The 20,687-nt window shown below is 50.0% G+C and overlaps 1 protein-coding gene across 1 annotated transcript; it reads right to left on the bottom strand.

Moving 5' to 3' along the window:
- Positions 1–542: 542 nt before the first annotated feature.
- Positions 543–16,032, bottom strand: IL12RB2 (interleukin 12 receptor subunit beta 2). Its single transcript, XM_058843081.1, has 16 exons — positions 15,908–16,032; positions 13,438–13,503; positions 12,222–12,536; positions 11,746–11,860; positions 11,384–11,559; positions 11,044–11,183; positions 10,309–10,453; positions 8,727–8,806; positions 6,873–7,089; positions 6,232–6,432; positions 3,848–3,949; positions 3,615–3,770; positions 2,596–2,733; positions 2,254–2,341; positions 1,538–1,637; positions 543–1,269 (listed from the first exon to the last, which is right to left on the bottom strand). Exons 2-16 carry the CDS (start codon positions 13,493–13,495, stop codon positions 934–936), a joined length of 2,367 nt encoding a protein of 788 aa, XP_058699064.1. The 5' UTR covers positions 13,496–13,503; positions 15,908–16,032; the 3' UTR covers positions 543–933.
- Between the last annotated feature and the right edge of the window lie 4,655 nt (positions 16,033–20,687).

Raw genomic sequence — 20,687 nt, 5'->3', positions numbered from 1 at the left:
CCCTCCCTTTTGCCTTTCCATCCCTCCCTTTTGCCTTTCCATCCCTCCCTTTTGCCTTTCCATCCCTCCCTTTTGCCTTTCCATCCCTCCCTTTTGCCTTTCCATCCCTCCCTTTTGCAATTCCATCCCTCCCTTTTGCCTTTCCATCCCTCCCTTTTGCAATTCCATCCCTCCCTTTTGCCTTTCCATCCCTCCCTTTTGCAGTTCCTTGCTCTTTCAGGAGGAAATGATGATTTCCAGCTCTGATCCAGCCAGGCTGAAGCACTCATGGGACAGGGCTTGAGGCAGCCCAGGCTGCAGCAAGGGCTCCCAAAATCCCCCAAATCCATCTCTGGCATCCCCAGCTGTACCTCTGATTCCAGCTCTGGTGAGATGTGACTGGGGAAGGGTTTTGTCACTTTTTTGAGGTGTCACATGTGACTGGACTGGCTGTGCTGAAACACTGAAATATTTCGTAAAGTACCAAAATCCTGGCTGGGCTCATATCAAAACTGAAATATTCTGCAAAGTACCAAAATCCTGGCTGGGCTCATATCAAAAATGAAATATTCTGCAAAGTACCAAAATCCTGGCTGGGCTCATATGAAAACACATTGAAATATTCTGCAAAGTACCAAAATCCTGGCTGAGATCACATTGAAACACCAAAATACTCTGCAAAGTGCCAAAATCCAGGCTGGGCTGACTGGGAGCAGCCTGGGACAGTGGGAGGTGCCCCTGCCATGGCAGGAGTGGCTCTGGGTGGGATTTAAGATCTCTTCCAACCCAAACCATTCTGGGATTTAATCCCTCCCAACAATCAGCCCGGTTTTATCGGGACACAGCCGATGGATCCACTCACACTTTCCTGGCTGAGAGGATGAGGAAGCTGCAGACGAGCACCAGAATCACCCACAGTGCCCAAATTCCTGCCGGGCTCACATCGCCACCTGCCTACCTCGGGAAGGAGCTGCCGCTGAGTTTCACTCGATCCAGGCTCAGATTCCCTTGGCAGCCGGGGCCGGGAGGGAGGAACGCGGCTGGGAAGAGGGGAAGGGGCTCGGGCTCGGGCTCGGGGCTCTGTGCAGAGGGGCCGGGGCTGGAGATGTACTCGGGCTCCAGCAGCAGCCTCTGGTAGAGCTGTGGCCAGTGTCCCCTGCTGCCAGCGCTGCCCACCAGCAGCTTGTCCCCAGGCTCGGGGGGCTCAGCCCAGCTCTCCTCCACCGCTGTCGTTTCGGGCTCTTGGAAGCCGCTGGCCAGGAAGGGGCTGGAGGGAGCGCTCAGCTCCGCCTGCGGGGGGAACACGGGATAAATCCCGGCTCCCGGGACTCCACAGCCCCTCATCCAGATAAAAACAAAAGATCTCTGCTTTCTTGTGGCCTTTAATTTGCCCAGCACATCCTCCAGTCTCCTCCAGCGGAGATTATCTGCTACCAGAGATTGCTGGATTTGCTGCTTTAGGAGATTACTGCCTGCCGTGGCTCCAATTGCTTTTTATTTTTTTGGTTGTTTTTTATGAAGGTTTTGGGATTAGAATGAAAAAACCCCTCTAATTTACCTTGGTAGCCGTTAAGCTCTTGGCCCACGTGGCGTTGGCAGGGTCGGGAATGGCTTTGCTCTGCCACTGGGGCAGGAGGAGGGACAGGAGCCGCTGGAATCTGCAATTAAAAACATCAGTGGTGAGACCTGCAGCACCTTTGTTCTCCTTGGGTGTGGAATTAAACCAGGTGTGATCATGGATCTGCCCTCAGAGGGACCTGCAGAGCTCTTGGCTGGGTAGGGTTAATTCCCAAGGATTGCTGCCCTTCTGCTTGGTTTTATGACCTGGTTAAAAATTCACATTATCCGTGGACTGCAGGAGTATTTTAAGGTCAGAGCCTGATTTTACTATCATTCATGTACTCTGAAAGCTTCATTTTGGACAATCCTCACCGTTCCACGCTCATGAAGGGGCACAACCATCCCGTAGGACAAGGGAAAATGGCTTTAAACTAAAGGAGGGTTGATTTAGATTAGAAGGGAGAAAAGGTTTTTAAAATGCACTGGCCCAGGGTGCCCCGAGCAGCTGGGGCTGCCCCTGGATCCCTCCCTGGCAGTGCCCAAGGCCAGGCTGGATGGGTTTGGAGCAGCCTGGGACAGTGGGAGGTGTCCCTGCCATGGCAGGAGTGGCTCTGTGTAGGATTTAAGATCTCTTTCAACCCAAACATTCTGGGATTTAAACCCTCCCAACAAGCAGCCCGGTTTTATTGGAACACAGCCGATGGATCCACTCACACTTTCCTGGCTGGAGGCACAGAACAAACGCAGGCTGAGAGGATGAGGAAGCTGCAGACGAGCACCAGAGTCAGCCAGTCCCCAGCACCTGAAATGCACCAAAAAGATGAAAAAAACCTCAAATCTTTGTGTGCTCCATGAATAAACCACCCTTCAGCTCCGAGGAGACATCTCTGGGAGCTCAAAGCCGAAGAGATGCCACGTCTGAAACAACGAATCTTCAGCGACCAAGAGATCAGAAGGCTTGGGGAGCTCCAGGGATTTCAGAGGAGCAGGAAAAGCATTCCCAGAGTGTGGAAAGGAGGATCCAAGGGAAGGAGCAGCCTGGCACTGGTTCCTTACCCTCCAGGCAGACGCTGTCACTGTTGCCCCGGGGACCCTCCCCGGCCGCTGTCGCCGCTGTCATCCAGAGCTCGTGGTGCTCCCCGGGCTGCAGCGCCGGGATGTGCAGGGAACGAGGAACATTCCCAGCGGGAACGGCTGGAGGAAAACCGGGATGGACATGGAGAGCCTGGCACGGGGCTTTGCTGCCTTCAGCTGGGCTCTGGATAAAGGGAAGGAGGGGAGGAGAGGAGGAGGAGGGATAAGGAAAAAGAAAAGGAAGAAGAGGAAAAAAGTGGAGGAAAAAGAAGAGGAGGATAAAGAATAAGAGGAAAAAAGTGGAGGAAAAAGAAGAGGAGGAAGAGGAATAAGGAAAAGGAAGAAGAATAAGAAGAAAAAAGCAGAGGAAAAAGAAGAGGAATAAGGAAAAAGAAAAGGAAGAAGAGGAAAAAAGTGGAGGAAAAAGAGGAGGAAGAGGAATAAGGAAAAAGAAAAGGAAGATAGAAAAAAAAGGAGGAGGAGGAGAAAGATGAATAAGATGAAGAATAGGAAGAAGAAGAAGGAGAAAAGAAGAAAAAAAGAAAGGAGGAGGAAGAGAAGATGAGGAAGAGCAAGAAGAAAGATCAAGAAGAAAAAGAAAAGAGGAGGAAGAAAAGAAGCTGAGGAAGAGCAAGAAGAAGAGGAAAATAGGAGGAGGAAGAAGAAGAAGAAGAAGAAGAAAAAGAAAAGAGGAGGAGGAAGAAGAAAAAGAAAAGAGGAGGAGGAAGAAGAGAAGATGAGGAAAAGCAAGAAGAAGAAAAAGAAGAAGAAGAAAAAGAAGAAGAAAAAGAAGAAGAAGAAAAAGAAGAAGAAGAAAAAGAAGAAGAAGAAAAAGAAGAAGAAGAAAAAGAAGAAGAAGAAAAAGAAGGAGAAGAAAAAGAAGGAGAAGAAAAAGAAGGAGAAGGAGAAGAGAAAGAGGGAGAAGAAGCCAGGATGAATTCCTGGAGACCTTCAGTAATGGAAGGGGAGCAGGAGGAGCATTTCCAGCCCCAGGAACCCACCATGGAGCTCGGGCTGGCCCTGCCTGGAGCTCCTGTGCAGGTAGATGTGGTAGGCAGTGATGCAGCCCCTCTGCTGGGGAGCTGGGATCTCCTCCCAGGACACCAGGACACCGCTGGCCCAGGGCGTTGCGAACATCTGGGGCCCGGCTGATGGGGCTGCAAGGCACAGGATTGCGTTTAGAGCTGAGTTTAAACTGGTTTAGAACCAGCTGGGAGGGTGTTCTGGGGCTCACCTTGTGCTGTGGAGTTGGCCCTGACGGAGGCTGCCCGGCCAGCCCTGCCCTGGTAGAGCGCGGACACGCGGATCCCGTAGCAGACGTTGTCTCGGATCTGCTCTGGGAGGAGAAATGACACCTGCAGAGCTGCTCCTGCCAACATCTGCACAAATACTGCAGCAGCTGCTCTAATCTGAGACAAATCCAGGGATTATTTATATTATTGGGATTATTGATTGATCTTTCATAAAGAAATTTTCTCTGATTTACTGAGCTTGGCAGAGCCATACTGGGAATTGAACTGGAAATTAATGGTTTCCCAGTGCCAGAGGGCAGGCATGGGTGGGATCTTGGGAAGGAATTGTTCCCTGGAAGGGTGGGAAGACCCTGGCACAGGGTGCCCAGAGCAGCTTTTCTTTATTAGTAGTAAAAAATAATTAGTTAAGTTAATACAATAAATATAAATATAAAAATATATGAAATAAATAAAATTTATTTTATATTTTATATATAAATAAATATATACATAAATAAATATGTAGAATATATTAAATATATATAAATATATAAATATGTAAAATATCTAAAAATATCTAAAAATATATAAATATATATAAATATGTAAACTATATAAAATATATAAAATACATAAATATGTAAAATATATAAAATATATAATATATATGTATATAAAAATACATAAAATATATAAAATATATATATAATATAAAATATTTTATATATATTTTATATTTATGATATATATAATATCTAAAAATATAAAAATATATATAAAATATATATATTTATATATTTATATATAAAATTTATAGAAACATAGGAATATAGAATCACAGACTGATTTGGGCTGGGAGAGACCTTAAAACCCATCCAGCCCAGTGTGACATTTACCTGCCATTGCAGTGTGACATTTACCTGCCATTGCAGTGTGACATTTACCTGCCATTGCAGTGTGACATTTACCTGTCATTGCAGGTGACATTTACCTGCCAGCACAGTGTGACATTTACCTGCCAGCTCAGGGTGACATTTACCTGCCAGCACAGGGTGACATTTACCTGCCATTGCAGGTGACATTTACCTGTCAGCACAGGGTGACATTTACCTGTCATTGCAGTGTGACATTTACCTGTCAGCACAGTGTGACATTAACCTGTCATTGCAGTGTGACATTTACCTGTCATTGCAGGGTGACATTTACCTGTCAGCACAGTGTGACATTAACCTGTCATTGCAGGTGACATTTACCTGTCATTGCAGGTGACATTTACCTGCCAGCACAGGGTGACATTTACCTGTCATTGCAGTGTGACATTTACCTGTCATTGCAGGTGACATTTACCTGCCATCTCAGGGTGACATTTACCTGTCATTGCAGGTGACATTTACCTGCCAGCACAGGGTGACATTTACCTGTCATTGCAGGTGACATTTACCTGCCAGCACAGGGTGACATTTACCTGTCATTGCAGGTGACATTTACCTGCCAGCACAGGGTGACATTTACCTGTCATTGCAGGTGACATTTACCTGCCAGCACAGGGTGACATTTACCTGTCATTGCAGGTGACATTTACCTGCCAGCACAGTGTGACATTTACCTGTCATTGCAGGTGATATTTACCTGTCATTGCAGGTGACATTAACCTGTCATTGCAGGGTGACATTTACCTGTCATTGCAGGGTGACATTTACCTGCCATTGCAGGTGACATTTACCTGCCATTGCAGGGTGACATTTACCTGTCATTGCAGGTGACATTTACCTGCCAGCCCAGGGTGACATTTACCTGCCATTGCAGGGTGACATTTACCTGTCATTGCAGGTGACATTTACCTGCCAGCCTGGTGTGACATTTACCTGCCAGCTCAGGGAGACATTTACCTGCCATTGCAGTGTGACATTTACCTGTCAGCACAGTGTGACATTAACCTGCCATTGCAGGTGACATTTACCTGCCAGCCCAGGGTGACATTTACCTGTCATTGCAGTGTGACATTTACCTGTCATTGCAGGTGACATTTACCTGCCAGCTCAGGGTGACATTTACCTGTCATTGCAGGTGACATTTACCTGTCATTGCAGGGTGACATTTACCTGCCAGCTCAGGGTGACATTTATCTGTCATTGCAGGTGACATTTACCTGCCAGCACAGTGTGACATTTACCTGCCAGCCTGGTGTGACATTTACCTGCCAGCTCAGGATGACATTTACCTGCCAGCTCAGGGTGACATTTACCTGTCATTGCAGGGTGACATTTACCTGTCAGCATAGGGTGACATTTACCTGCCATTGCAGGTGACATTTACCTGCCAGCACAGTGTGACATTTACCTGTCATTGCAGGTGACATTTACCTGTCATTGCAGGTGACATTTACCTGCCAGCACGGTGGAGAGCCGGCTCGGGGGCAGTTTCCTCCAGGTGTTCCGGGGCTGCCGGTGCGGATCCGTCCGGGGCTCGGCCCATTCCAGCAGGTACCCCCCGACGGGCAGGGTGGGGGTGACAGGAGGGCTCCAGGTCACCAGGATGCTGCTGTTGCCCAGGGCAGCGCTGGACACTCGCTCAGGAGGGGGCAGATCTTCCAGGGGACAACAAATCCCACCCAGTTACCGCGACCTGGAGCCCAGCGCCGCCATCCCCGCGTGGGTTGTGCCACGGAGGGTAAAAATTAATTGGAATTACACAGAAGGGATGGAGAGGGGGCTGCTGTTGGGAACAGTCACATTCCCAGCTTTTCTCATGGATTGGGCACCCACAGCACGGCTCAGCTGTGCCATCCCAAACCCCCTGCCCCGATGGGACCACCAGGAATGATGTGGGGCTGCTGTGGCGATCCCAGAGGAACAACGGGGATATTCCAAGGGCTGGAGCCTCTCTGGCCAGAGCCAGGCTGGGAGAGCTGGAAAGGGCCAGAGGGAAAAGCGGATCCAAAGTTCTGCCGGGAGGAGCGTGAAGGGCAGAACCCTGAGCGGGAAGAGGAGCAGGATCCCGGGAATGCCGGGGCAGCGGGAGCCTTACCCAGGCTGCCCGGGAGGATGAGGATGGCAGCGGGGCGGGAGCTGCCCCGGGGACCCTGGGCAGTGACCGTCACCCTGTGGGCCACCCTGGGGGTCACCCTGGAGAAGCTGGTCTGGCTGGTCCGGTGGGATTGTGCCGGGAGCTTCCCCTGGCCCAGGGCTTCCAAGGTCACCGTGTATCCCAGGATTCTCCCTCCTGCCTCCGACCTGCTCAGGGCCTGCGGGGAAAGCGCAGCTGTCACCTGGGAATGCCAGAGAGGGGCTTGGGGTGAGGGATGGAGGCACAGGACACAGGGAATGGCTCCCAGAGGGCAGGACTGGATGGGATCTTGGGATTGCAGGAATTGTTCCCTGGCAGGGTGGGCAGGCCCTGGGATAGAATTCCCAGAGCAGCTGGGGCTGTCCCTGGATCCCTGGCAGTGCCCAAGGCCAGGCTGGATGGGTTTGGAGCAGCCTGGGACAATGGGAGCTGTCCCTGCCATGGCTGGGGTGGGATTTTAAGTCCATCCCAACCCAAACCATTCCAGGATTTCTTTTTCCCACTCAATTCCAGTTTAGTGAAGCTCTTTTGCTGTCAGATGCTGATTTTTCCAGCAGCAGCACAGCTGGGGAGAGCAAAACCCTTCCTGCCCTGAGGCTGAATTCAGGAAGGAAAAAGGAGGGGAAAAGAGATTATCAGCTGCTCACCTGGATCTGTCAAAATGAGCAGGGTTTGCTTGGGAGGAAAAACCTGGATTTTACTTAAAACCAGTGTAAAGAATTATTTAAACTGAACCACTCAGAGCACACATCTCTGACAGTCTGTGGAACACCACACCCTGCTTTTAACTCCCCTCTGGGTGCCTGCAGTTGGACTCCCAGTTTCAGTTTCCTGCTGTTTCTGTGACATTAATCCATTTGTTTGGCTGATTTTTGTCATAACAAAACAAAGCACGAAGCACAAACCAAAATGTTTGCAGCGCTGGAAACCTGCTGAAATTAAATTTTCAACCCTTTTCTGGTTATTTGTCAGAGAGTAAGAGCACAGCCTTGGTAGGAAGTGATCCTGAGTCTCAGTCTGGCTGTGAAACCTCTAAAGGCAGTTTATTACTCTGTTTCATGAATGATGCTGCAGGAAGTCACTCCTGATAAAGAAAATGCTGCAAGATAAAGGTCCTCAAGTTAAAGCCACAACATCTGGGCTCACAGAATCTCATGAGAATTTCTGCTTTCACTTGCATGGTGCCTGGTGGTGTGTGCTGGGGGGAGAGCACAGTGAATTTTTTTACCTAATTCTGGTGGGTTTTAAACCAAATTCTGTCTGGAATGTTCCCTGTGGGGTCCCAGCCCCCAGCTCTGCCCACCAGACCCCAAAAACGCTGTGGAATCTGGAGAGGGGTAAAGGGAGGGAGGGACAGGACACAGGGAATGGCTGCCAGTGCCAGAGGGCAGGGCTGGATGGGATCTTGGGATTGCAGGAATTGTTCCCTGGCAGGGTGGGCAGGCCCTGGGATAGAATTCCCAGAGCAGCTGGGGCTGTCCCTGGATCCCTGGCAGTGCCCAAGGCCAGGCTGGATGGGTTTGGAGCAGCCTGGGACAGTGGGAGCTGTCCCTGCCATGGAATGAGATGAGATTCAAGATCCCTCCCAATCCGAGGAATTCCATGAAATTGTAGGTAGAAAAATGGTGATGGATCTCCTCCCAGGGAGGGAGCCCTTGTTCCATGTCCCTGGGAACTGCTGAAACCCTTGTGCTCTCCCAAGGTTCAGTCCTTGCTGCAATCCTAAAAATCAGAATTGCTCCTTTCACCTGGCTCTGGTTTCCCCTCTCACCTGGCTGGGTTTTGCTGCCTCTGCTGGGGTTTCACCAAACTCACCTTCCAAAAAAGGGAGAGGTTCTGGTGCCCAGGGCCCAGCTCCTGCTGCCGGTACCAGACATCCAGGATCCCAGCTGGCACTGCAGGGGAAGGAAAAGCAGAGCAGTGGGCATGGCTGGGGCATAAAACCAACAAATGAAACAACAGGGAGGTAAAACCCCTGAGAAAAACTCAAATTGCATCTTTAAACTGTCCCTGAAATGCTGCAGAGTGGGATAATCCATTTCTGCTGTGGTTTGGCTGCTTTGAGGATGGGATCACGAGGAGGATAAAGCCAAGGAGAGGAGTTTGGATCTGCTGAAGCTTCATCCTGACCTCAACAATCCTGATGGCTCCCAAGGAAACCCACACATCGATGCACAGCATTAGCTCCTGCCTTTGCATAAATCTGAGGATTATGAAGGTCCTTGGGCTTGGCTCCATCAATCCCAGATCTGGATGAGGGTGTCTGTGGGATGTGTTGGATTTTCCTGTCAGGTTCTGGGCAGCAAAGGCCTTTAACAGCTCCTCTGAGGCAGCTGAAACCCCTGGTGCCTCCCACAGTTCTGACTGGAAACTCTTGCTGTTTTAAAGAAACCTCCCCAAATGACATTAAAGAATTCTGGAAATCCAGAATCAGAGATGAATAAGTCAGGAAAGTTGAGGTGACAGAGCTTGCCTCCTCAAGGACCCTGACCAGCATCAACTGATTAAATTAAATTAGCGTTTGCTAATTATTAACAGCAGGGGGCAGCTGATGGGACAGCAGGGCTGGAGCAAAGACACAAAACCTTTCACATCAGCGATGCTGGGAGCAGTTTGTCCTGCATTGACTGCAAAGAGTGACTGGAACACAAACAAGAAGCAGCAGCAGGAACAGAGCCAGAGCATTGAGTGTGAGCTCAAAGCAGCAAAATTCAAATGTGGGATTGCACCTGCTGCCCTCCAGCCTGGATTTGAGAGCATGTGAAGCCCATGAGCAAGGTAAGATTTTTGGCAGTTCACAGGAAAAGGAATTTCTCTGTGAACAGGTTTGATTGGAGACAATTTGTGGAGGATTTCAGCTCCTGCAAGGCAGAGTGGGGATGATGAACCCAGAGCTCCTCGATCAGCTGAAAACCTTCTGGGGCTGGTGATGGCCACAAACCCAGGGAGAAAGCTGTGGAGAGGGAGGGAGGTGTTCACATCTCCCCATCAATGAATGCAGAAAGTGCTGCTGTCACTGGGGAATGGGAAATGGGCTGATCAGAACAGCACCAGCCCCACCAGCTCCCAGGGATTCACAAAAATTCAAAAAAAGAGCAGCCCAAGCCAAGCAGAGAATCACAGAATTAGAAGAGTTGCATGGCACCTTAAAGATCATCTCATTCCAACCCCCAAATCCTTCAGCTGCTCTCAGTGAACTCCGGAAATTCCTGTTTCGAGAGAAACACCAACAGCTTCCACCTTTGGTCATTAAAAAAATGCAATTTTCTTACAGAAACCTCTGTCTCTCTCGGATTAGGGTTGGCACAAAACAAGGCAGCAGCACTTTGAGCCTCCAGAGCTGGAGTTTCCCGTGGGATGCAGAGCTGGGTTTAGGGCAGGAGGGTTCATTCTTTACCTGCTGCTGGAGTTTGGCTCTGGGTGCTGCTCCAGTCACTCCACAGCCCCCGGCCGGGCAGGATCCTGCAGCTCACCTGGAACTCGTAGGCTGTGTCAGGCTCCAGCCCCTGGAGATGATATTTCTCCCTGCTGAAGATTTCCACCTTTGGTGGGGATGAGGGAATTGATATTAAACTCCCAAGGAAATGAGAGGCTGGATTATGAATTCAGGAGAAACCCTGATCAGGGAATGATGTGAGGAATCATCAGGCCTGCAGGGCTTCAGCTGAGAAATCCCTCATTTTTGAGGGATTTGCTCAGCTCCCAGCAAAACCTTCTTTTTTCCACTTAAAGCAAATAAAACTTCATGGAAATATGGAATGGTTTGGGTGGAAAAGAACTTAAATCTCATCCAGAGCCACCCCAGCCATGGCAGGGACAGCTCCCACTGTCCCAGGCTGCTCCAAACCCATCCAGCCTGGCCTTGGGCACTGCCAGGGATCCAGGGGCAGCCCCAGCTGCTCTGGGAATTCTATTCCAGGGCCTCCCCATCTTCCCAGCCAGGAATTCCTTCCCAATATCCATCTAAATCTATCCATTTCCAGCTTAAAGCCATTCCCTGTGTCCTGTTCCCTCCATCCCTTGTCCCCAGTCCCTCTCCAGCTCTCCTGGAGCCCCTTCAGGCTCTGAGCTCTCCCCAGATTTTCTCTTTCTCCAGCAGGTCCAGAAGTGCCTCATTCCCGGAGGGAATTACCGTGCTCCAGGTGCTGCTGCTGAGGGGGCGATACCTCAGCCTGTAGTGCTGTGCTTGTGCCTCATGGTGCCAGGAAAGGCTGCAGCTGGTGGCAGAAGAATCATCAAATTCCACCAAAAAGTCAGGAGGATGTGGCTTCACTGGCACCAAAACAGAGAAACAAGGAGGGCTCAGAGAGGCAGCACAGCTCAGGACGGGGGGGTTAGGTGGAAAATAGGATTATTGGTTTAGGCTGGATGATTTTTCTGAGAGGTTTAATGTTTTTCCAAGAGGTCCTGAATATTTCCAGGTTTTCCCTGAGGATCTGGGGCTGACTGGGAGGTGAGGAGTGGTGCTTTACCTATGTCTACCAGCATGAAGGTGAGTGGCTGGGAAGAGGCATTTCCTAATTGATTGGAGGCAGAAACCACCACGGTGTAATTGGAGTTAAAATCCAGCTTGCTCAGAGCCCCAGAGCCAAACACCAGGTTGGGAGTTTCTTCTGGAAAGCAGAAGGTGTCAGTCCCATTGGAGAGCCTGGAGCAGAAGGAAAAGTTTGGTTGGATTTCTGTGGAGCAGGGAAGGTGTGGGGGGACAGGTTCCCTTCCCAAAGGGATGGATTGGCACAGCCTCTTCCTGACCCCCGAGGGAGCTGAGGGCACCATCAGAGAGCTGCTCCAGGGGATAATTAGGCATTAATTACATTTACAGCCCCTCACTTACTCTATTCCATAGGCAGTGTCGAGGTAGGTGAACCTTCCTTTGTGCCAGGTGCAGGTGGGACGGCCCCGTGTCCCAAACTGGATACAGGACACATTCCTGGGCTCGTCTGGAGGGTCTGGAACAGAAATTCCTGTCAGTCCTAAAACCACAGCCTGCTTTGGGTTGGACCTTTGAGGATCCTTCAGTCCAACATCCTCAGGCAGAGCAGATCAGAGCCTCATCCAGCCTGGCCTTCAGCGGTTCCTCCTCAGAGAAGTTGGCAGGAGACATTTTCAGGGGTGCTGGGTAGGGAGGACGTTGTTTACAGATTTAAGGAGCCTCTCTCCCTTCAGGAATAACAAAGAGCTGCACAATTCCAAGCAGGAATATTCCCAACAGGAAAATCCCCTCACAGCCAGCAGCAGCCCTGGCCAAAGCCACCCCTGGGAGCACCTCCCCTGTTCCCCAGCAGGGATGAAGAAGCGATTTTCCCTTACTCCCAGCCAGGATATCGATGCCACAGACGAGTTTTGCCTTGTCCCCACAGATGCTTTTGCACGTGAAGGTGTGTTTGCCGTGGCTGCTGAGCAGGAAGGTTTTGCTGACGGAGCCTCCCTGCCCTCGGATTTGCTCGGAGCTGTTGAGGAAGATCGCTGCCCAGCACCAGGAGGCTCCTGGAGGAGCTGCCAGCCTGCAGGACACGGTGATGTTGGTGCCAGGTGGCACGGCCTGGCCACTGCTGGCTGTCACCGTCCCCTTGGCGCACACCCCCGAGGCTCTGGGGGCACTCACAGCCTGAATCCTGCAGGATTCTGTGGGGGAACACAGAAAACTCCAGCTGGAACCCCCCTGGTTTCCCTGCAGCACGAGCTGTGCTCAGCCAGGGGGTCCCCAATGCCTGCTGGAGAAATTCCGGGCTCTGCACAGGAACCCCTGGGATGTTCTCTGGGAGCAGCAGCCGTGGGGCAGCTCCCAGTTCCCAAAAAACCCAGACAGCCCCAGAAACCTCCTTTCATCGGGGATTAGAGAAGTGCCTGTGGCAGCAGAGCTGTGGCAGGAGGCACAGGAAGGACCTGGAGCTGCTCCTGGAGCCCCTCTGGAGCCAGGCTGGGAGAGCTGGGGGTGCTCACCTGGAGAGGAGAAGCTCCAGGGAGAGCTCAGAGCCCCTTGCAGGGCCTGAAGGGGCTCCAGGAGAGCTGGAGAGGGACTGGGGACAAGGGATGGAGGGACAGGACACAGGGAATGGCTGCCAGTGCCAGAGGGCAGGGCTGGATGGGATCTTGGGATTGCAGGAATTGTTCCCTGGCAGGGTGGGCAGGCCCTGGAATAGAATTCCCAGAGCAGCTGTGGCTGTTCCTGGATCCCTGGCAGTGCCCAAGGCCAGGCTGGATGGGTTTGGAGCAGCCTGGGGCAGTGGGAGCTGTCCCTGCCATGGCTGGGGTGGCTCTGGATGGGATTTCAGGTCCCTCCCAACCCAAACCATTCTGGGATTCTGTGAACATGAATTTTTTCCTGTTTGTGAGCTCTGCCTGTCCCAGTGCCTTTGCTCACATAACCACCTTGAACTAAAACCCAAACAAACTCCCTGCATCTCTTGTGAACTCCAGAAAGGGAGATGCTCACTGGCACTTGGAGTAGAAGCTGGGAAAATCCTAATTAGGCTGAGTGCTTGATTAGAGAGCTAATTGCTCTGTAGGAAGAAACCCCTCTTACCTGCTGTGAAGTGCAGCACCAACCAAATTGCTGAGGGCACGACCCATGAAAATGCCATTTTGGTGCCTAGAGAAGAAGGATTTCCTGTTACCAGCTGCTAAAGAGTGATGTTATGTACAGATCTTTGTGTTTTTCTGTTTTACTAATTGAGAAAATCCCAAATGCTCGTTTTGTGAGACTTTTCTCATGAAAAGTTTCATTTAAATCCAGAGGCTGTGACTTTCAGGCTCTCAGCTCACCCAGAACTTCTTCATGTGGTGCCTTCTGTAGGTGACTCGTGAGTGCCAGGATGAGCAAGCTCAGGTTCTTCAGGGAAATGTTCTGCCTTCCACTAAATGGTGTGAACAGCAAACTGCCCTGCCCTTATCTCCCATACCTGGCTCTGACATCCAAAAAAACACTGAATTTTATACAACACCATGAAAACAACTGTTAAACTTCCATAGAACAATTAAGAGTGATTAATTAAGTGTAAATTAGAGAGTTTTCTTGAGTCACTGAGTGAAAAAGTTAGAGTTTAAACTAGTTTAGAGGACAGAAGACAAAATAGAAAATTTAAGATGTTGTCTCTTGTCCTTTCTTCATCTTCTTCTAGAAATTTTAAAGTAGTAGTAAGTGATTAGATAGAGAATGCTGCAATGCAGCTCACAAATATTGAGTCATTAAGTCACTTAAAAAAAATACATGTGTCATTAATTGAGTGAAAATGAGTGTAAAAATTAAAAAATCTGCGTATTTCAAGGCCATTTTGTGCCATTCCAACCAATTTGAGCCAGTCAATAATAAGTTAAGCAGAAAGTCCAAGTAAGACTGCCAAGTCTTTTGATAATATATTAATAAACATAAGAAACAGAAACCTAATGAGCTTTTAAAGTATTCTTCCTAACACAAAACTAAAATAAATGTGAAAGAGTATCCCAAAAAAACTCAAGATCCAGCATCACTGCCCCAAATACCTGGGACAAGGGGAAGAAAAACCTCACCCCAAAGCATCTGCTCAGAGCTGCCAGAGATTTAAACTGAGATGGGAGAAAAGGATGAGAAACTGCTGAGGAACCACCTCCAGCTCAGAGCTGAGAATGGAAAATGAATGGAAACCCCCTGGATTCCACATCACTGTGATGCCTGAAGTGTTTTAACTTTCATATTTTCCAGATTCTGCCCTGCATTGGTGCCTAACTCTGAACTTCACAGAAAGCCCCAGCGAGTTCTTCTCGCAGCTCAGGCAGAAAAAATTGCAGCTCCAGGCCCACAGAGTCCAACCAGCAGAGAATTGATGTGAGGGTGAGGAATGCATCACCTGGAGCTGGAATTGGACAATTAATTCATGGAGCAGAATTTATCAAAGTGTGAAACTCAGAGCCCAGCTCGGGTGGAGCCACGGCCGGGCTCTTGCACTGCCCAAGGTGCTCCTTGGAAGGGATTTTAATAAATCCCTGTTTTATTCCTTTAACCCAGCCTCTGCTCCAGGAGCCTCTCAAGGCATCAAGAGAGGGAAATCAGCACTGCTGGGTGTAGGGGATGAAACACAAAGGGAATTGTCCTGTGCCAGGAGGGGGAGAAGCCTCCAGGTGTCTGTGGGGTACCAACCTGCGCCTGGTTTTGTGTTTTCTTATCCCCCAAATCTCCTCTGGGAGCACCAGGCTCACAGGCCACGCTCTCTGTCACCCCATGGATGTGGCACAGGGATTCTGGCTGTCCCCTCACCCTCCAGCTCTGAAGCACCACAGCTCCAGGATTGGCTTTCAACCCCACTTCTCCCGAAAAACCTCCTCTGTGCTGTCCTGGAGCTGCTGGAGGAACATCTCGGACATTCAACCCCGCTTTTGTGCCCCAAATCTCCCCAAATCGCTGGCACTGGCTGAGGTTTTAGGGAAGATTTCCTGTACTTTGGCTGTCCCCAGGCTCTGTGAGGACAGTGACACCCCAGGTCATCCCAAACCTTATCAGAAATCCTGGGGGATTTCATCAGAGCCCAGGGAATGACGGGAGGGGTTGTTCAGGATGGACCTTTGGAGCTGCTCTCCTTGGGCTGCTCCATCCCAGGGTGCAGGGAATGTCTGGGATAGTGAGCATTTAACAGAGCTCTAAAATGAATTTAATCTTGCTGTTATTGTTCCTTCTCTTTTCAGGCCACCCATGACATCAACTCAGCTTTTCTGGCTGTTTGTGATCAGTTTTTCTTCCCTCGGACACCTCAGCACAGGAATTTCAGGCACAGCTTCAGAAATGAGCCGACACAAAAGTTTGCAGCTTCCAGGAATCCCAAATTTTACCTTTGAGCCTCCCTCAAAACCCCTCAAAATTTTGCTTTTGAGCTGCTTTTCCTCCCTCTCAATGCCAGGAGCAAGGCCTGGGCTCCTTTCCAGAGCTGTCAATAATTATCATTAATTAATAATTAATTTCCTGGGTGGGGAGGAGGAGAGGGAAATACCTCACAGAATTCCAAATATCAAAAACTTCTTTTTACCTCTCGTTTCTCCTCTGCCTTCATCGGTTCCCGTGACTCTTCCCCTTTTCCAGGGCCCTTCCCAGCTCCACGAGGCTGCCCCAGGATTGGGATGAGCTTCAGCCAGGACAGCACCAGGAGTTCTGTGGAATCCAATCCCGTTTTTCCTGATTTCCTGGGAATGTTCACTCGGTTCCCCTCATGCAGGAGGTGTTGAAGGGAAGATGCTGCTGGATGGCTCAGGGGATCAGAGGTTGTAGTGACAGGCAGGAGGAAATCACCCTCCTTTCACTTCTATTTTTTTCTTATTTCCTTTTCCTTCTTCTTTTAAAAATCTTTTTTTGTTTTTTTTTTCTGATTTTCTTTCCTTTATATATTTATTTTCCACTTTCCTTTTTTCTTTTCCCCCTTTCTCTTTTCTCCTTTTGTATTTTTTTCTTTGCTGCTGTCTTTTTTTTACTTTTTCTTATTTCTTTTTCTACTATTTTTTCTTCCTTTTTCTTTTTCTCTTTTTTTTGGTCCTTTTTCCTTTTTCTTTTCCCTCTTTCTTCATCCTTCTTTTCTTTTCCCTTTTCCCTTTTTAATATTTATATATTTATATTTTTTACATTTTTATAATTTTTGTTTTTACCTTTTTTATATTTTTAAATCCTTTTTATCTTTTTTATCTTTTCCTATTTTTTATTTTTATCTTTTGCATCTCTTTTATAGATTTTTTACCTTTTTAATATTTTTTAATTTTTTTTTTCTTGTTTATATTTTTTAATCCTTTTTATCTTTTTAATCTTTTCCCCTTCCTTTTTTCTCCTTTCCTCCTTCATTTTAAACACTGAACTCTGCTTTTCCCAGGCTGCTCCAAACCCATCCAGCCTGGCCTTGGGCACTGCCAGGGATCCAGGGACAGCCCCAGCTGCTCTGGGAATTCTATCCCAGGGAACAATTCCTGCAATCCCAAGATCCCATCCATCCCTGCCCTCTGGCACTGGCAGCCGTTCCCTGTGTCCTGTCCCTCCATCCCTTGTCCCCAGTCCCTCTCCAGCTCTCCTGGAGCCCCTTCAGGCCCTGCAAGGGGCTCTGAGCTCTCCCTGGAGCTTCTCCTCTCCAGGTGAGCACCCCCAGCTCTCCCAGCCTGGCTCCAGAGGGGCTCCAGCCCTGGAGCAGCTCCGGGGGCTCCTCTGGAATCTCTCCAGCAGCTCCACAACTTCCCCCTGGTGTCCATCTCTGCTTCCTTGGAGCCTGGACCATGGAATTGTGGCGTGGCAGAGCTGAACCCCAGCAGCAGGATGAGCCACCCCCCTGCAGGGTGGCAGTTTCAGGGTCCCCTCTGCAGTGGCTCCGTGTTTTCCATCCCTTTGTGTGCCAGGGGCTCTCGGTGACTCTGCCTTCCCCAGCAGGATGGGATGAATCCTCCAGCCTGGAAAATCCCAGTGCTCTGCTTCCTTCTGAGCCTCCAGCCAAAGCTGGAGCCACGGGGAGAGTTTGGTGCTGTCCCAGGAGAGTTTGGTGCTGCCCCAGGAGAGTTTGGTGCTGCTCCAGGAGAGTTTGGTGCTGCTCCAGGAGAGTTTGGTGCTGCTCCAGGGGAGTTTGGTGCTGTCCCAGGAGAGTTTGGTGCTGTCCCAGGAGAGTTTGGTGCTGTCCCAGGAGAGTTTGGTGCTGCTCCAGGAGAGTTTGGTGCTGCTCAGGAGAGTTTGGTGCTGCTCCAGGAGAGTTTGGTGCTGCTCAGGAGAGTTTGGTGCTGTCCCAGGAGAGTTTGGTGCTGCTCCAGGAGAGTTTGGTGCTGCTCAGGAGAGTTTGGTGCTGCTCCAGGAGAGTTTGGTGCTGCTCAGGAGAGTTTGGTGCTGCTCAGGAGAGTTTGGTGCTGCTCAGGAGGGTTTGGTGCTGCTCAGGAGGGTTTGGTGCTGCTCCAGGAGAGTTTGGTGCTGCCCCAGGAGAGTTTGGTGCTGCTCCAGGAGAGTTTGGTGCTGCTCCAGGGGAGTTTGGTGCTGCTCCAGGAGTTTGGTGCTGCTCCAGGAGAGTTTGGTGCTGCTCCAGGGGAGTTTGGTGCTGCCCCAGGAGAGTTTGGTGCTGCTCCAGGAGAGTTTGGTGCTGCCCCAGGAGAGTTTGGTGCTGCTCCAGGAGAGTTTGGTGCTGCTCAGGAGAGTTTGATGCTGCTCCAGGAGGGTTTGATGCTGCTCCAGGAGATGATGATGCACAGAAGACACAACATCTGTATCCTTTATTGGACTGTGATGTTTTCTGTGTCCCTGTGGCAAGGTTAACTCCTGGCTGTGAGGAGAGAATCTCCCCTCTTACATCACCTCTGTAATTCATTGCTCATTCCCTGTGTTCTGCTCTTCTCTTCCATTCCAGCCCTGCTCCCACGGCTTTCCCGGTGCCGTTCTCATGGGATTTATCCTGGGAAGATGACATTTGGGGCCCAAAGCACAGCCTCAGCTCTCACATCCTCTCCTTTGGTCTGTGCCCCTGAGCTCAGCCCTGTCAGGACTCCTCCTCCTCCTCCCAAAACCCCTCAAAGGCTCAGGGAAGGGACAGGCTCCCCCAAATCCCATCATTTTTAATGATTTCTCCCAGTTTTGTTGCGAGGCCGCCCCAGCTGCCGCTGCCTTAGCCCCACCACGTTTTCAGAAGGCTTCTGCTGACCCAGGCACTTCTTTGCAGCTTTGCACGAGCCTTGGCCACAATCTGGGCTTTGATCTCCTCTCAGTGCACTCAGAAATCCCCCAAGGTCTCGGGGTGTTACTGAGCTCTGTGAAACCTCCCAGCCTGAAATCCAATTTTAGCCCCTGCAGCGCCTTTGTCTGCCACCCAACCTCTCCCACAATTCACTGACGGGGCGAGCAGGGGGTAAAACCCAGCTGCAGGAGGTTCTCAGAGGATGTTTCTGTCACCTCCTGCTCCTGCTGCTCCTCCCCAGGGGTTTAAAGCACTTTTACCTTCCCTCCTGAGCCTTCACCAGCTGCAGACTCTGCAGATCAGAGGCAGATGAAGTCACACCATCAGTTGGTGACTAAGCTGAGCCTAAACCCAGCTCTCTGTGCTGCCAACCTGAAACCAGAATGAATTCCACGTCCTCCTGCATGGCAATGGCACAGAGGGTTCAAAAGCCTGACTCAGACGAGCGTTGAATGCGTCATTTATTGTGTGTTAAATTCATTTATTGTTTCTTTATCCTCGTTTCGCTTTAAATCATTTCCAAGCTGACTTTTTGAAGAGGTGAACAGGTCCCACAGGGGAGTCTCTGGCTGAGCTCTGGTGGTGGTGGGATCTCCTTGCAGCCCTGAGCTGCTCCCCATAGACACATCCTGCTCTGATGGGATGGAGCAGGAGTGGGTGGATCTCTGTTCTCCAGCCCCCCTGAACTGTCTGCACCCCATTTCTTGTTTCTTTCCATTTGTTCCCTCTTTCCTTTTGTATAAAAAGTCCTTTTTTTTTTTTTAGTGTGGTTTTGTTAGAACCTTGGCAGTGATGAGGCAGCACCGTGGAGCATCTCTGTGGGTCGTGAAAATCATGGAATTCATTCCTGAGCTGATCAACAACAAGTGGGAATCTCTGGCTCTGGATCTGACTGCCAACAGTAAAAAAAGAGCTTTAAACAGGGGATAGAAAAACATGAGAGCAAAAATACAAAGGAGTTTGTAATATTTGAGGGAAATGGGGAACCCTGAGATGTTAAATCAGTCCAGAGTGACTTTGTGATGGGATTCATGGGATGCCCCATCCCTGGAAGTGTTCCAGGTTGGATGGGGCTTGGAGCAGCCTGGGATGGTGTTTGGGATCACAGAATCCCAGAAAGGTTTGGGTTGGGAGGGACTTTAAATCCCATCCAGAGCCACCCCTGCCACGGCAGGGACACCTCCCACCTGCTCCAGCCTGGCCTTGGGCACTGCCAGGGATCCAGGGGCAACCACAGCTTCCCTGGGCATTTATCCCTAAATTTATCTCTCTCTCTGTGTATTTGTGCCCTTCCCAGCCCAGATTTTCCAGCTGAACCCATGGAAAACAGAAATATTTCCTTTTACCTCCCGAGGAGGGCTGGCACCGATGGCTCTCTGCCCATGGTGGGAGCTGGGATCGCTCCATCCCTGCTGGAAGAGCAGGAATTGTGCTCCTGGGGCTGCAAATCCAGCCAGCAGCTCCCTGAAATGCAGCAGCAGCTCTCTTTCCAGGCAAGAGGAGCATTTCCCCCCTCGAGGTTTGGCAGCACAAGCCTCAGGATGTGGACATTGAGAAAAAATAAAAACCTTCCCCACCTCACACTGATGAAAGCTGCTCATGTACAATTTCCTTCCTGCACGGGCAGCACTCACTAATTTTAGGCTCCCTGCAGTGCCACACTCACATTTCTGAACTTTTTGTGCTGATCTGAAGAAGAATCCTCACCCTCCTTGCCAGGTCACTGCTCCTCTGGAAGCAGGGACAGATTCCTGGGGGTGTAAAGGAACAGGCACAGCACCCACCAAGGTGCTTTGGAACTACTGAGAGGAAAAACAGCAAAATTAATCCATTTGTGCCACAGCTGGTGGAGAAATGCTCACAGTGCTTAGGAAAAATTGGGGGAAAAAAATATAAATTATTTGGGAATGTTTTCTAAGTCCCAGAGCACCTGGAAATGTTTTCAGGGCTGCTGGGGGAAGGAGGCTGCTGTGTTTCACCTTCTGGGTGTCCAAATTCATGTTCTTGTGCCTGATAAATCCCATTTTTCTCCCCACAGCGTGATGAAGAACTGTGGGATGAGAAATCCCTCACCCAAAGGGAAGGATTTGGCCAGTGAGAGATTCAGAGGGATTTTAAATCAGCCTGG

The sequence above is a fragment of the Poecile atricapillus genome, chromosome 7 (genome assembly GCF_030490865.1).
Source record: "Poecile atricapillus isolate bPoeAtr1 chromosome 7, bPoeAtr1.hap1, whole genome shotgun sequence".
NCBI lineage: Eukaryota > Metazoa > Chordata > Aves > Passeriformes > Paridae > Poecile > Poecile atricapillus.
This window is presented reverse-complemented; position numbering and strand designations above follow the sequence as displayed.

Excerpts from the sequence above, each read along its gene's own strand:
- IL12RB2 (XM_058843081.1), bottom strand. The coding sequence starts at position 13,495 with ATGGCATTTTCATGGGTCGTGCCCTCAGCAATTTGGTTGGTGCTGCAC. Across the intron at positions 11,184-11,383 it reads CTTCATGCTGGTAGACATAG|TGAAGCCACATCCTCCTGAC; the intron begins GTAAAGCACCAC and ends TTTTGGTGCCAG. Across the intron at positions 3,950-6,231 it reads GCTCTCCACCGTGCTGGCAG|AGCAGATCCGAGACAACGTC; the intron begins GTAAATGTCACC and ends TTCTCCTCCCAG.